This window comes from Hyla sarda, chromosome 9 (assembly GCF_029499605.1).
Source record: "Hyla sarda isolate aHylSar1 chromosome 9, aHylSar1.hap1, whole genome shotgun sequence".
In the NCBI taxonomy this organism is placed as follows: Eukaryota; Metazoa; Chordata; class Amphibia; order Anura; family Hylidae; genus Hyla; species Hyla sarda.
The window spans coordinates 102,346,656-102,364,193 of record NC_079197.1 but is presented as its reverse complement, the minus strand read 5'-3'; the positions used below and the strand labels follow the sequence as shown (position 1 = coordinate 102,364,193).

At 41.7% G+C, this 17,538-nt stretch overlaps 1 protein-coding gene across 2 annotated transcripts in view; it reads left to right on the top strand.

Moving 5' to 3' along the window:
• The window catches only part of TRPC5 (transient receptor potential cation channel subfamily C member 5), a 420,196-nt gene extending 409,217 nt beyond the window's left edge, over positions 1-10,979 (top strand). For both annotated transcript variants that reach the window (XM_056541484.1, XM_056541485.1), the window contains one exon: positions 1,962-10,979. In XM_056541484.1, coding sequence (XP_056397459.1) covers positions 1,962-2,666 — 705 coding nt within the window. In that variant the 3' untranslated portion in view covers positions 2,667-10,979. The remainder of the gene's footprint in view (positions 1-1,961) is intronic.
• Positions 10,980-17,538: the final 6,559 nt, after the last annotated feature.

Sequence of the window (17,538 nt, the reverse complement as noted above, 5' to 3'; positions counted from 1 at the left end):
ACAACTCCCAGCATGCCCAGACAGCCCATGGCCTTCGTCATCATCCAGACCCCCCCCCCCCTTTAGTTTTCTACTCACCTCCCCTCGGTGGGAAGGAAGGGTGAGCTGGTTCGGGCCATCTTTGCTGCAGGGACCGTCCGGTGAGGAGGGTTAGTCGTTCCGGGCTGCCCCTCTTCTCCGCTTCGGGCCAACCCCAGACTAGTGACGTTGCCTTGACGACGACGCACAGGGACATTCATGCTCAGGGACGTCCCTGTGCATCATCATCAAGGCAACGTCACTAGTCCGGGGCCGGGCCCAGAGTGGAGAAGAGGGCCCCCCGGGGAAGATGGACAGCCCAGAATGACTAACCCTCCCCACCGGACGGTCCCAGCAGCATAGATGGCCCAGACCAGCTCACCCTTCCTTCCCACCGAGGGGAGGTGAGTAGAAAATTAAAGGGGGGGGTCTGGATGATGACGAAGGCCGCAGTGGTCTTCAACCTGCGGACCTCCAGATGTTCAAAATTACAACTCCCAGCATGCCCGGACAGGCGGTGATGACGAAGGGGGGGATGATGACAGGCGGTGATGATGAAGGGGGGGTGATGATGACAGACGGTGATGATGACAGGCGGTGATGATGAAGGGGGGATGATGACAGGTGGTGATGATGACATGGGGGGATGATGAAGGGGAGGTTGATGACATGAAGGGATGATGTATTTCCCACCCTAGGCTTATAGTCGAGTCAGTAACTTTTCCTGGGTTTTTGGGGTGAAATTGGGGTCCTCGGCTTATATTCGGGTTGGCTTATACTCTTCAGTTTTATTAATTATATGTGCATACAAATCAAGGTATAGCAGATCCCACCTCCACTCACCGATCACCGGAGCTCGGACAGGGCGGCAGTATCTCCAACCCGCAGAACATACAGTGCACTAAGGATAATCCAGCTTCTTGGTATGGTTAAAACAGGAATTTATTGCTCCATCCAACAAGTGACAAAATACAAAGGACAAATAACACTAACATGTTTCGGGTCTGCAGGACTCGAAATGCATCAGTGTTATTTGTCCTTTGTATGGAATAAGTCTCAAGATACCAAATACAAAGGCACATTTTTACTGATCTGCATATTTTCTCATGAAATGTATTGGTAATATTTTAGGTGGACTGAAATCCTGGCATATAATGATTTCTAAAAAAAAACAAATTGCTCTTCTCTCTGTTACTATGCTCAATCTCTTAGCTGACCACAAAGCTTCTCATAGCACTGGGGGGATAAAATGCGCAAATTGTACTGTACGTGTGATGTTCAGGAAGAACTTGCTTTACTTAAATAACATGTTACAGAAATCCTTAGAGTAAATACTTGAGCACAAAATTGTCTTCGCACAGGATTATGTGGTAGTTTATATATTTCTGCTAATATTGTCGTTTTTGTCATCTCCAAGGACAATACTGCTAGCTATGGTTAGCGCCCCCATTATTTCTATTGTTTTGATCATACCAATGAACTGGATTACAATATCAAGAATTTTTGTTCAATAATGTCATATAAACAATCTGCCTAACCTTTTAAAGGGGTATTCCCGGTTTATACATCTTATCCCCTATCCAAAGGATAGGGGATAGAATGTATGATCGCAGGGGCCTCGCCACTGGGGACCCCCGTGATCTCGGTGCAGCCCCCGACATTCTGTGCCAGGTGCTGCTTCTGAGAGGGATGTGACATCACTGTCATGCCCCCTAGTGATGTCACGCCACTCCCCCTCCATTCATGTTAATTGGAGGGGGCTTGATGGCCGTCATGCCCCCTCCCATAGACATGAATGGAGTGGCGTGGCATGACATCACTAGGGGGGGCGTGACCATGACGTCACGTCCCCGTCTTGGAAGCAGCCAACAAACAAAAGTTTCAATAACTTAAAGATCCCCTTACATTTTACCCTTACCTTCTTATTTGTTCTGTTCTTGCAGGAATTAAAACAAGATATCTCCAGCTTCCGTTATGAAGTGCTCGATCTCCTGGGAAACAGGAAGCCTCCAAGGAGAAGCTATTCCACCAGCAGCACAGAGGTTTCACAAAAAGAGGAAGGGCCAGAAGAACGTCCCAAGGCAAAAAGTGTATCCTTCAATGTAGCCGACAAAAAAAAAGACTTCAACGTCTCGGCTCTCTTTAAAACAATGTCTGGGATTGAGATCATGGATGATGCTCCCAAAAGTAATGGCATTAGTAAGCGCTCCTTTATTCGAAATGGCAACAAACTGCAGAGGCTTTCAAGTTCCAAGAAAGAGTCCTTCAAAAGACTAGGCTTACTCTTTTCTAAGATGAACGGACACGTGCCAGAGCCTGCTAGCAAACCAGTATACACCATCTCCGATGGTGTCATCCAGCCGCAATACATGTGGCAGGAAGGAAAACAAACTGACCAAGAGCCAGAATGCTCTAAAAGTGAAATTAACCTCAATGAGGTGAGTCAAGATGGGGGCACTGGTGTACTAAGTCAGGATCACACTCCTATTCATACCAGCTCCCTACACTGTGCTTCCAACCTCTGCTCTTCTAATGCCAAGTTGATAGACTCAACAGAAGACGTGTTTGACTCATGGGGCGAAGCATGTGATCTGCTCATCAACAAGTGGAAAGACGGGCAGGAGGAGCAGGTCACAACAAGACTATAAGATAACTACATAGGACTGCTGTAAAATTTAGCAACTATAGATTTGTAACAATTTTCTTTTACAGAGTATTAAATAAGGTAGGAATCCCTTCCCGTTCACTTAGATGAGTGTGGAAGTCCATTAACAGCGATCTATTTTGCAATATTTTTTTACCATTTTTGTTTGCTTTTTATATCAATGCTACTAAGCTGTGTCTAAGCTTTCTTGTTAGTCTTTCAGCATCAGCAGGGCTTTCTGACTATCGAGAAACACTAATGGGGAATGCAGAATATGTGTAGCAAATGGAGCTGCACTATATCATAACAGCTTGCCCACTGATATACGTCTCCTGATATTTAGCCAAAATTCTCTTTTTCTGATGCATCGTTTCAAATTTTGTATTGTGATTTCCACCAGCAGCATGTGGATTTTGACATGTTTGCACAAAAAAAAAAAAAAAAATGTATATCAAGCTGGCTACAGGGAATAGCTTATTCTTAAGGGTTGTTAACCTTTCACCCTCCTATCCCAGCACTTTAGGACTAAATTTGATAACGACTATAAATAAAATGGCCACTGTACAAACAATGTATTCCTATAATTTATCACTCTGCAGTATCCCGTAGACAGAAGCTGTGGAGTCATGCAACATGGCAGGAACGTATCGGCAATAGAAGGGCCATGGAGGGAGAGCCGCTGATATATAGAAGTTTATGTATGTCAGAACATTGTCTATTCCCATTGGACTTAAATCAACTTTTCATTCATATTGTAGATCCATTTCTCATGGAGATAAGTGCCCACCAACATCCCAATCCTATAGTGTTTTTAACTCAGCTGATTTGTTGGTCTTTGATGGATTTAAATGGTGTATTGCTTTGACTGGCATATGTTTCCAATGTTAACTTGAGAACTCAGGAACACTGTTTCTATGGTTTAGAAAACATTACTATGTTGTTAAGCATCATGTCCATTCTACTATTGCAGTCCATTTTACAGAAGAACAATGAAGTACAGTAGCGCTTATAGGGAATAAACTTGGGTTATATTTCTGCTAGCGACCAGCCATTGTCCACATATCTTCTAGTGCTGAACCACTTTTTGCAATTGTTAAACACATGTGGCCCTTTTTAAAACCATATAATATGTATTTTTATGGGAGTTTATTTACATGGAGCTAGGAATATAAAGATGAAAATATTAAAATGTGTTCCGTTTATAAATGAAATAATAATAATGCTTTTCCTTCTCCGTAGAAAATATCTACTTTATAGAACTCAATTGTAAACATGTAGTCAGAACGAAACCTTGAGAATTCTTGAGATGATTCTTGGCTTCATATAAAACATTTCCGTATAACTCTTATTATGGAATCCAATAATATATTCACGGGAGAAAAATGGTTGGTAAAGAAATGGATCGTAATAATAATAATGGCTTTGCACAGTACAATTTTCTTAGCAGAAATTTCAAACTAACTTAATTCTAATTTACTATTGATATGTTAGGTGTTTATTTTGGTTATTTGCTAATGGTAAAACCAAGAGTATCCAATCCCCATGTATGGTCCACATATAGTAAATATAAAAGGTGTACTCCGCCCCTAAACATCTTATCCCCTATCCAAAGGATGTCTGATCACGGGGATCCCGCGCGATCTCGGCTGTGGCACCCAAGACATCCGATGCACGTGCCGGATGACTGGTGATGTGGGGCGGAGGCTCGTGACATCACGGTCAATGCCCTGCTTGTGATGTCACAGCCATGCCCCTTCAATGCAAGTCTATGGGAGGGGGTGTGACGGCCATCTGATTGCGGGGGTCCCCAGCAGCGGGACCCCCGCGATCAGACATCTTATGCCCTATACTTTGGTTAGGGGTAAGATGTCTATGGGCGGAGTATCCCTTTAAGCATCCTAATAACTAGCTTGACCTAACATCAGTAGTATCCATGCCTTATTTACCAACACATTAAACTAGGTAAAAAGTAGAAGAAACGTCCTTCTGAAGGTCTACTTAAAAAGTAAGGATCAAGGAGAACACTGGGAATCACTAAATAATCTAAAGTCAGCGATTATGCAATCCTAATCACTCTCTACTCTTTCAGTAAGATTACCCAGCAAGGCCTAAGACCCAACACCCGCTCAGGGGCTCTTATAGCTATTTCAGGGGAACTAGCTTAAATGATCTCTCAATATATTCTTGGTTAGTATTTCAGTAAGTATTTGTACTTCTTCTAGTTGTTCACACATATTAAATTGTACTATAAAAAGCGACGACACTTTGCACTATACAAAAATGTCATTATAACTTAATTTATTGTGCATCCATTCAATATGGTTTTAAGAAGCAGGAGGAGCAGCTCCTACAAAATTGTTTGTAATCTAAGCATTATGACTTGTTCTAAAAAATGTATTCAAACTAAACCATAAAGCACAAGGTCTGGTGAATTATATATGCATTTAGTGGTCGTGTAGATAAGGCAGACTGCTATGGAACATAAGTGATACATTCAGTAGGTCAATAGAGCACATGAGGGAATGACGGCTTGGGCTATTACTTTGCTGTGGCTGGTGTATCTTATCTATGTGCGGGAAACATTCTTGGTTAATTCTAATCTTGAGTAAATTAAGCAAAATTTCAAATTTTTTGTAACACTATTATAGCTAATTGAAGAATCTTCTACAAACCAGTTCCTGCTTTCTTCTAAAATGTCTATTAGTTATTAGTATTCTTTAGTCACCTTATATAACTCAAAGTGACTGAGCATATAGTGCAAATTTAAAGTTACCCTCCTCCAAAAAAAATTGGAAAAGGGAAGCAATCTACCTACAAAGTTATATTTGCCTGGTGCCTGGCATTGCAGAGATCCATTGGGGTCCTTCATGATGGCTCCATGTCCAAACCTTTACAGTAATGTAAATAAATGGGCAAAAAATCTTAATTTTGTCTCCGGCACTGTGAAGCCCGTTATTTTAGGATCAAGAATAGCCAGGGAAAAAATTGTGCTTGCACTGTCTTTTTCTCCAGCAATTCTCTCTCCATAAATAACGGCGTTCGATGGACCCCACTGACTATAATGGGGTCCATCGGACCCGTTATTGGCCATTAAGACCCGTCAAAATTATGACCGCCAAACTGAAAAAAATTTTAATAAAAAGGGAGTTTGACGGCTGTATTTGACGAGGCATACCGGCAGTGTGAAAGGGGCCTTACACTGAAAATTGTTGGCAGAATTAAAATTAAGTAGGATCGGTAGTAAATAGTTTTAAATCTATGGCAAGTTGCTATAAAATTCTCTGTATCTTTTATATTAATATTTTTCTAGATATAAGGGAAACCTCTCATAGAATGCTCTGGAGTGGACATCACCTTTTTAGGGGTAATGCAATAATTACAGCTGAAATTGTTTAAAGGGGAAATTAACTAATGTTTAAAGACGTTATCCTGGGTTGCAAAAAGGGGCCCTAAAGATATAAAATAACAAACCAAAAAGTTATTCATCTCCGATCCCGTGTTGTCCAGGCTCTGGTCTGTACCCTGGTCTTCCTTTTGGAATAGGACCGCTCCAGCCAATCAGCGGCCTAAGCGGTCATGTGCCATACTCATCACACAGTGATGGAAGCCATGAATCTAGGAGTACAGCAAGTGACCACTGGTTGGCTGCAACATTCACGTGCCGTCCGTTACACACTAAGTGTCACAACCAGAGCCTAAAACAGGACATCAATGCAGGATTAGAAGAGTGAGTAAATATTGGTTTGTTATATCTCACTTGACTTTTTCTACAATCTGGATGATCCCTTTCAACAGCATTTTACATACACGGTATGCTCCTAGTAATTCCCAATGTCAAATTTGCACATACATTTGTTTGATTTTCCTCTTTTCATTTCCCATTATTTTAACAAATATTTACTGAAATGTTGCTCAATATTACTATTGTTTGGGCACCTAAATGACCATTAACTTAAATTTCGCCATCAATCAATCTTACTCTCATATATACTGTATATAGCAGTTGCAAGAGAGATACAAATACTGTAAGTCTTATATATCTGCATGTCTATGTCAGTTACACAGTAGCAGTGCAGTAGGTGTCATGTCATAAGTAGTCTCAAGAGCAAAATAATGATTTATGTCCATATCAGTAACTACATACATAGTTACATCAGCATAGTATACATTAGTAGAGGGTGTATATTCTACTGCCTGCACTAGCAACATCCTCTGACCAGGTCACACTACATAGAACCTGTTTGTAGCCCATAACCATAGAGACACTTAGGTCTACACAAGACCTGCAGATAAATACAAAGTTGGTTATTTTTAATTAAAGGGGTTATGTGGCCAGAAGGGAGAGGGGGCTTGGATTAGACCTATGCCCAGTGTGTGTTATACAAACAAAAAAAATAAACCTGTACTCACCTCCAGTGTTCCCATGGTGCCTCTGGTGTCCTACTCAATTCCCTGGGTGAAATCCTCTTTATGAGCTGCAGCATAACACCTGGGCCCAGGAAGCACTCAGGCCCAATGTGTCATACAATGTGCCATGCTGGCCCCAGTGCTTTCTTGGCCCAGGGTCATGCTGCAGCTCAGGAAGAGGATTACACTGGGGGACGAGAGCAAGACACCAGAGGTACTACTCGAGTACTTGAGGTGAGTAATGGTTTATTATAATTTTTTCTGACACACACACACTAGACATAGTTCTAAAAATGAATTACAGAATGAATAAAAACTGTTGCAAAGGTCTTTAAAAGGCTATAACCTTAATTTTTTTATATGGGCCAAGCAGGTCAAAAACAAAAGAGAAAACATAGCTCATCTGCTTGATCCCCCACTGCTGCCACTCCAACCCTCAGAAAATGCCCTCTCTACAAACCCCTTTCTGCAGTAGTGACTTATCAATTCTGATGGCTGATCAATTCTTAAATGATATTCTTAAGTAAACACTGCACAACCCATTTAACTGTGCATCAAAAAGAGACCAAATAAATTATATATATATATAAATTTAAAAAATTCCAGTGCCTGTCTAGTACTGTGAACACAGAGCATCCGAAACTATGGCACTGAGTGGCCTATTAGGGTTTCCATTTATAATGTACAAAACATGTTTCAAAACTTTTTTTTTAAACCTGCACGGTTTTGTTAAATTAACCGTGTGTTTTTGGAAGGCTCTCACTGCTGGTATTTGGCCTCTGAGAGTTCCCTCCATGGTGCACAGATATTTCTCATTCTCTCCATTCCAGAGGATGGGACCAGAATTGGACTGTTTGCCAGCAGAACTAACAAAGGAAATTCCTTTCCCTTGTTTGTCTGGCCAATCATAGCACTGTACATCACCCACTCCATACTGATATGCCATTGTTCTGGTGAAAAGGCACTGGACTGAACAGACTTCCACTCTACTGGGGACTGCTTTACAGAACAGCTGACTGTACTAGGTTTGCAGGGTGCAATGTGAGCAGAAAGGTAAGAAACAGCAGCAGAATAGCAAGTAAAGGGTTACACTAAACACTGAACACAGGCTGCTAACATGTGAGGCTGCTAACTTGATTTATGTTTCAGGAACATTGCAGATTCTCTAGAGAATGGAAAAAATCTGAACTTGCATGTGACCTGCCCAGGGTCTCTTTCTACTCCCCTCTTCTGCACATAGGAAATGCTTAGCCCAGCTCCTACTTTCTGTAATCTGTCGATTTCTCCTAACAACAGACAGTGAACAGTATTGTATACAGTATTGGCCATGATTTTAATGGTATGGAGTCATTTCTGAAAAAAAATAATCTACAGATATATTAGGAAGCATATAGGATGCCAAATGGAGGGAAGTTCTTTGAAACAACAATGATCATTTAAACAACTTGAAATGCCCAAAATTGTAGAAATTCTGTTGAATTTGTAGAAATTCAAATCAGCTCAAATGAAATAATAACAGGGAGCCCCGAACCATAAAGGAGCCTCAATTTCTAATGTTTCCAAATTTTCCTAGATGTTTACACAGTAAATGTCAATAAAAAAATTGTAAACCTTATATAAAGGGGAGGCTATTATACAGGAATGCAGCCAGTACAGTAATCCTGTACTCCAATCCTTAAAATAAAGGGGCTTCATCATAGTTTTTCTTTGCAACATGGTGCTCCCGGAAACTTAATGTACACGGAACTGCAGATTCACATGGTCCCCAATTCCCATTTACAAATGATGTTATCTTTACACACATAAGACATATCATCAATAAAGTCCAGTACTGTCTGTGAATCAACCTTTGCAGCAAACGTGGATAATATGGAGTTGACGTCAGCTGAACCTTTGAGGCCTTGTTATTCAAGGGGCCCATTATTGTGTCAGAGAAAAGGCCTACAAGAACATACTTTTGTACTCTAATGGGCCACTATGATACTTCCCATAGGCAGCAATAGGGAAGGGTAAAGCGTGCCTTTCTGTAAACAGGAACAAAGACTGTTGGACATTTTTTCCTTTAAGGCAGAATGTACAGGGTTAATTATTTGCACAGTACAGAATGTTGATCCATAAATCTGTTCTGGTACCAGTGAGAATTTTTTTAAAGCTTAAGGCCAGTCTCACTTGGCTTTCATATTAACATGCATATTATGTGCACCCAAACAAGCCCCCACCGTCCTGCTATAGTGCAGATTTAAAGTGTTGTCACCATATTATGGCTGAACGAATTTAGCCTTAAAGGGGTACTCTGCTGCTCAGCGTTTGGAACAAACTGTTCAGAACGCTGAAGCCGGCGTCAGGAGCTCGTGACGTCATAGCCTCATGACGGCTGTCACACCCCCTCCCATAAACTTGCATTGAGGGGGGCGGGGCTACAATGTCACGAGCTACCGACACCGGCTCCAGCGTTTGAAACAGTTTGTTCCAAATGCTGAGCAGTGGAGTATCCCTTTAAGGGCCTTTCAATTGTTAGCTAATCGCTGGGATCCTGTGACACCAAATATCATCATTAGTCGGCCATACATCTCTCTTTGTAAAAAGGGGATATGCGGCCAACAATGATGTAAGTGAAAGGCTGACAAACAATACACGATCATTACTGTGGCACTGCACTGACAATACTAGTGCAGCACTGCCTCTGGCTGGTAGTGCGGGTGACGCCGATTTAAAATGATGCCTACAATCCCCGTATCCGTTCCTGCGTTCACCCATTATCTTGTTTTTTAAATATGCTAATGAGGAACAATTGGCAAGAGCGGGGTTACGAGCCAAGCCTGGGGCACTGTGACGTCAACGGCTAATGAGTATTCATTCCCTTCCTCCGCCACTCCCCCGCTCTGTAAGCGCTTCTACTGCACATGTACTCCCGGAAGCGGCCTTAGCGCAGCTTCATTACAGTGGCGGCTATCTTTGAGTGTGTATCCAGGCAGAGGCACATACGCAGTACAAGCGCTTACAGAGCGGGGAGGTGGGGGAGAGGTGGAGGGAGGAAATGAATATTCATTAGCCGTCAGTGCCCAAGCTTAGCTCTTAACCTCACCCTTGCCATGTGTGCCTCATTAGCATAATTAGAAAAATGGTAGGCATAATTTTAATCAGCATCACCTGCCAGTAAGCCTTGTTAGTGCGGGTGACTTTGCTGACAGTTTTCCTTTAAGGCAAACTGATTTGTGCCGCTGTGTCAGGTGGGGTTGGTAACTGGGAAGTGTGTATGTTTTCAGGTTTTGTTAAAAGTTCTTAAAGTGGTTGTCTGGGGATAAAAAAAAAAAAAAAAGCATCATAAAGGGTAAAAAAAAAAAAAAAGTCTGCAACTTCTTTCTTGTTCCTGGGACCTGGAGCATCAAAGTGAGTGGCAGGGAAGGCCAGTATGACTTATTTTTTATTTATACAGCACCCCAGCCATACATACATTGTTTTATCCCTCCAACAACCTTTAAACACACTATTTTGGGGGGGGGGGGGGGGCTAAAACTGCATCATAAACATGCAGAGTAGGATCTGGAATCCTGACATAGCAAGCAGATGTTTAAGCATACATATAAGGTCACGTCTCCCAGCTCAGATCACACCTTTGAGCGGTGCCATGAAAACATGAAATGATGCGAGTTCTCAATGTGATGAACATTCACACACCTGGGAGCTGCGGTGTGATACTTAGACAAACAGATTCATTAGAAGTGCTACTTCCCTGCATAGAAAACAGTATAATGAAATGTTGTCAGTAACACATTAGGAGAGATCACACCCGCTAATATGTACTGAATGGCAATTGCATTGTTTAAAGGGGTACTCCACTAGAAAACATAGTGTTTTTGTTTGTTTTTTTAAATCAACTGGTGCCAGAAAGTTAAACAGATTTGTAAATCACTTCTATTTAAAAATCTTGACCCTTCCAGTACTTATCAGCTGTTGTATGCTCCAGAGGAAGTTCTTTTCTTTTCGAATTTCCTTTCTGTCTGACCACAGTGCTCTCTGCTGACACCCCAGTCCATTTTAAGAACTGTCCAGAGTAGGATAGGTTTGCTATAGGGATTTGCTCCTGCTCTGGACAGTTCCTAAAATGGACAGAGGTGTCAGCAGAGAGCACTGTGGTAAGACAGAAAGGAAATTCAAAAAGAAAAGAACTTCCTGTGGAGCATACAACAGCCGATAAGTACTGGAAGGATTAAGATTTTTAAATAGAAGTAACTTACAGATCTGTTTAACTTTCTGATACCAGTTGATTTAAAAAAATATGTTTTCCAGGGGAGTACCCCTTTAACTAGGGGATGGATAACAAATATTTAGTACTGGTTACATCATTTAGGTTTGATGTTTTTTTTCCAGTATAGGGGAATATTTACATAGAAAAATCCTTATAAAATCTGCTACTGAAATTGGAGCAACACCCTCAAATTCCTGCCACAGATATTGATACGATTTTGGATACAGATTTAGCCCATTCAACTTGGCTGTTGTACACACTAGCAACCCAATGTATTTAATCTGTAAAATGCCTTATTTTTTTCCCATCATGCAAATTTTAGATCTGCAGCACAAAAATCAGCTTCATATGAACACAGCCAAGGCGAAAAACCTTTCAAAATCCATTCTGTGAACATGCCCCAGACTAGTTTCGATGTACCAATGCATTATCAGCATAAAAGATGAGAAATTATCCTCAAGTATATATGTGAACCCCCGCGATCTCCGTGCAGCACCCAGGATTTAAAACAGTATATTTAGAACACTGGGTTCCTGCGACGGGAGATGTGACATCACGCCATGCCCCTTCCATTCATGTCTATGGGAGGGGGCGTGACGGCTGTCACGCCCCCTCCCACAGACATGGATGGAGGGGCATGTCACGAAGGGGCATGGTGTGACGTCTCCCGCCGTAAGAACCCAGCATTCTAAATATACTGTTTAAAATGGCAGGTGCTGCACGGAGATCGCGGGGGGTCCCAGCGGCGGGACCACCGCGATCAGACATCATATCACCTATCCAAAGCATAGGGGACATATAGGGGCGGAGTACCCCTTTAAGACGTCACTGTCATTTAAAAAAAACATTTGACATGTAATGCACATAAGCAAAAAGTTTTGATCAGTCGGAGTTTCAGCCCTGAGACCCCCACGATCTCTCGATATAGTTGGGTGCGGCTGTGTGCTTCTCTTCCTGGGTCGCTGCTTAATCTGACTGATTGCAGGAGACGGGCTCCATGAACCTATAAAAAAGAGTCTGTCTTCCCCAATGCACTTCTCCCAGTTGTATCTCGAGATTGGGGGGGGTCTCACCATTGAAACTCTGACTGATCAAAACTTTTGATATGTCTGCGCTACATGTCAAATGTTTTTTTTTCAATGACAGCAACGCTTAAAGAACGACTGTAATGATGACGCTAATTTACAACATAAGTACTTTTCTGTAACCAGTTACTTGTTAGGAAGCACATAGAATGATAATATGTAGCAAGAATTGCAAAAGATGAATATTATTAAATTGTCCAGTCTCTTAAAGAGGTATTCCCATCTCAGCATGTTATCACCTATCCCCAGCGCTCAGCAATGTTCAAAAGCCCCAGCAATGATGAATGGAGCAGTGGCCGAGCATGCGCGGTGCACTCCTTTCATTACAGGGAACATTTTACCTCCGCTGTATGGATCACGGGGTCCTAGTGGTTTGGCCCTAACAGATCTGCATGTTTCCCCTACCCTTTGATGGGAATACATGAGCCCATGAGTTCTATTTGTTTTTTGACAAAAATGGGATTGGATACCATCTCAAAGCTTTCTGCTGATGGGAATTGGTAGTGCTTATGGCACAAACCATGGTTGAGTCCCTGCTGTACCGCATTCATTCTAATAGACAGTGTCTCACTCCCCATCCTCATACTGTATATAGCATGCATCTTAAAAGACTGCGATGAAAGGAAAGCACATTCCCCTCACTTACACCCTTTCCTTATGTATTGTTACGTACAGTACAAGTATGAAGTGTGGTACCATACTAGCTCCATACGAAGTACTGCAGCCTTCTGTATAAACGTCATGGTCTGTTATTGTGACTTTTGTCTAGAGAGCTTCGTTCATTGTATGTTCAATGCAGCACTGTGCAAAATAGCAGCCGCAAAGCCTTTTGCCCTAAACCCATTCATTTATTTAATGCAATAGGAAATCTGAAGATGTGCATGGGTGATGCCAGAAAATAATATCTCTGGGAATTTAAGAAATCTATTTAAATATATAAATATATAGATGCATATAACATAGCAGAGATGATACATGTATTTGTGTAATATAATGGGTTTTATTTTTTACATTTTTATAGAATGGCAGCAATATGCACCAAAGTGGCATCTTGCCTGCACATAGGGATCCAAGCAATGAATAAAGTGGATTCTTAATTCTTTCCGTCCTGAGGAAGTGATAGGAGAGATAAATTTATTATGCCTTGCCAATCCTTCAGCACAGACGGGTAACAGAACATTCTGAATGTCCATTTAAAATACGCAAAATAGAATTCACTGAGAGTGCACCTTGGATTATACACCACAGAACAGAGATCTATTCCTGCAGAGATACTTTGTACATAAAATGTATTTATTTCCATGTATTTTGTAATTTACTTGTACACTGAATACAAAATAAAAGCTTATCTTTTTTTCAAAAATGTATGCTGAAATTAAGATTTTTATTCTTTCATACTGTATGTAACATTAAGTTGACAATAAACATTTATAAGTACAACCTCTTCTGATTGAAACAATGGTGTTATTATCAGCTATAGACCATTGGCTTATGCAGAAACGAGGGTCATCTTCTTTTTACAGTTTTAGTATAGAAATGTGCACCAATATAACACAGCACACTATAACACAGTTTCTCAACCCTAAAGCTGGATCAGCGGTGACAGATTAAGGCCTTAAATTCTACATTCTGAATGTCCATTTGCAGAGGGCGCCGCCGGATAATTCAGACAGCAATGCAATCGTCTTCATAGAAAGAATTGCAGTCTCGGTGGAATTCTGCCAAATTAATGAACATGTTTATTCTTTGAGCTGATATACTTTCTGCCAGTTCCGTAACTATAAAGGTCGCAACGGTCGCCATGGCGACCGGACCTCATAGTCAGGGGGGACCATTTTACTACTAGCTGCTACAGCAGGCTGGCTGCTCGGGGTCTGCCCAAGGACCCAGGCCATCGCTGCCAGCACAACTTTTCCAAGGGCGTGGGCCATTTAAAAATCAAGGCGGGGCTGGACAGGCCAGGGGCTGAGGGGAGTAGACGTGCCCCGTGCAGGCACGCACTTCTACTCCAATCACCTGACCTGTCCCTGTGCAGTGGTTCGGTGGGAGTGTTGAGGAGATTAAGCATATAATGGCCTATAACCAAACCAGTGTTTCCCAACCAGGATGTCTCCAGCTGTTGCAAAACTACAAATCCCAGCATGCCCATACAACCATTGGCTGTCTGGGCATGCTGATAGTTGTAGTTTTGCAACAGCTGGAAGCACCCTAGTTGGGAAAAACCGAATCAAACATTCCCACAACAAAATAAAAGAAGGATAGAACTACAGAAGTTAAAGGTCTAGTCTCATGCCCAACAGGAAAACTTATCGCCTACAGTGTGTGGCAGTATTATATTTAGGGTACAGTGTGTGGCAGTATTATATTTAGGGTACAGTGTGTGGCAGTATTATATTTAGGGTACAGTGTGTGGCAGTATTATATTCAGTGGGTACAGTGTGGGGCAAGATTATATTCAGGGTATAATGTGTGGCAGTATTATATTCAGGGTACAGTGTGGGGCAGTATTATATTCAGGGTACAGTGTCTGGCAGGATTACAATGATTATTGTCATCATACAGAGGATGAGGATCTACTGACAAAGTGAGAAGCCTATGATGTGCGGACATCAGGCTCTGCAGAGAAGATGGCGCTGGAAGAAGACCTGGTGTCTGGATCAGATGAGGAAGAAAAGGAAAGACAACAGAGTCAAAAGGAAAGGAAAGACAACAAGTCAATCAGGTCAGTAATATCATTGTGTATTCTACTGACTGTCCCATCAGAGCTGGAGTCACTTGTAAATCCTGCAGTGATGATGATGACACTGTGCCCCAATCTGTGGCTCTCCAACTATTACAAAACTACAACTCTCAAATGCCTGAGGCTCTCCAGACATGATGGGAGCTTTAGTTTTTCAACAGCTGGAGAGCCACTTGAACCAAGGTGATCTGTGGAGGTCCCAGCAGTCGGACCCCCACAAAAAAAAATGTGCAGCTTATTCTAAAATGCCCAAGCCTATTTTTGGTCCCAGTCTGGCCCTTGTCTAGGGTGGGTAGGGGGCCCGAGGCAATTTTTAGCATCGGGCCCTGTTGTTTCTAGCTATGCCCCTGCTTTCTGCCGTGGCAATTTCGCAGTCTAAACAGAGCAGGAGAATTTGTGCCAAAGGATAGGGAATAAGATGTCTAATCATGAGGGGTCCGGCCGGGACTTCCACGATCTCCAGGCCAGCACATTGGGGTTCTGGACACGGCTTCATGTCTATGGGAGGGGGCGTGACAGCTGTGGTCGAGCGACCACCGGACCGAAGTGTCAGCATGGTGGTCCAAGTAGCCAGCTACGAGTAACCCTTTAAGTATGGAGGGCATCTGTTCATTTGTTGACACTGTTTTACTCTCCTTACAGATACATTTGAGGTTTTCTACCATGAAACCTCAGGACTCCAAACAATTGTACTCTAGAGAAACACTGCCCTGGGACTGGCACTTTTGGTGACTATAATACACTCTTTACAAAAATAAAAATAAATGCAACAGAAAAAAAATGTCCTGAAGCTATCCCAAAAAATCTATGTTTATGTACATGGCTGCTTAGGTTCAAAATAACAACTTATATACCACGCTGATACGATGTCTGAAGGCAACCACTGGCCCTACTGATACTTTAAAGTGACCCTTAATGGAAAATTATACTCCTCCCTTTATATAGCAAATCCTGATTTTGTTTATATTGTTAATTCCCTTATGTCCTAATCAGTAGCACAGATGGGGTATTCCACCCCCTGCAAACTGGCTAGGACAGATGGATTTTTATTGAATAATAAAGTAATTGATTAATTAAACACACCCACATAGCCCTGTATAAGTAAGAGGGTCACCCTCTGTCCCCTTGTGTTTTTTTTTCCTGTCCAGTGGGACAGATGGCAACCCCTTGTCCAAGTGAGCTTCAAAACCCTCCATCAGCAGATGGGTAAAGGATGCTATTCGCATTTCCATGGTATCCCGAGGTATGGAGCCTCCAGAGTTTGTAAGAGCTCATTCAACCAGGTCTGTATCTACCTCCTTTGTGGAAAGGAGTTTAGTTCCTTTGGAACATATATGCAAATCTGCATCCTGGAGTTCACTCTCCACCTTCATCAACCACTACAGACTTGACAGTAGACTGGCCGATTACTCTTCATTTGGGTGGACAGTTTTATCTGCCGCCAGGCAGGAGAGCCCTCCCTCAGAGGGTATTTTGCTTGCCATATCCCCATCTGTGCTACTGGTTAGGACGTAAGGGAATCGTTAATTTCTACTGATAATTTGTTTTCCCTTGATCCTAACAGTAGCACAACTTTCCCTCCCTAGTTTTAGTTATCTACTATTTATTATTACTAATTATTATTATTAATCATTTTTATTTTTGTATCTTTTTATTTTTATTTTTTTACACAAGGGGACAGAGGGTGGCCCTCTTACTTATACAGGGCTATGTGGGTGTGTTTAATTAATCAATTGCTTTATTATTCAATAAAACTTTCATCTGTCCTAACCAGTTCGCAGGGGGTGGAATACCCCATCTGTAAGGACTAAGGGAAAACGAATTATTGTTAGAAATTAATGATGGTTGGGGCAGATCTTACAGTCCTGCCTTAAAAAAGGACCTGTGGCCAACCCAAAAATGATGAGATTGCATAATTATTAATAACGTCTTGGTCACACACCCTTTTGTGGTTTCTTGATACACCTTCCTTTCCTGAGATATGGGGGTTAATATTTTGTTTGACAATTCAGGGAACCAGTCAGAAGGATAGGAACTTAATTTTAATAATGGGAGTAAATATTGGGTGATGGGCGGAATTATACATTCAGGGGGTGTGTATAAGGTATACACACCTTTTCATGTAAAAAACAAACCCCCTGACTGTATAATCCCGCCCATCACTTGATATTCACTCCCATTATTAAAATTAAGTTCACGCCCATCTGACTGATTCCTTGAATTGTCAAACAAACTATAAACCATCCTATCTCAGGAATAGAAGGGCATATCAAAAACTGTAAAAAAAAAAAAAAAAAAGGGGTGTGATAAGGACAGCCTAAAATTTTTTCATACCTTCAAAACTGGTGTTTTATCAAGATTTTAAGTCTTTAGGCTGTATTTGTATTTTGACTGT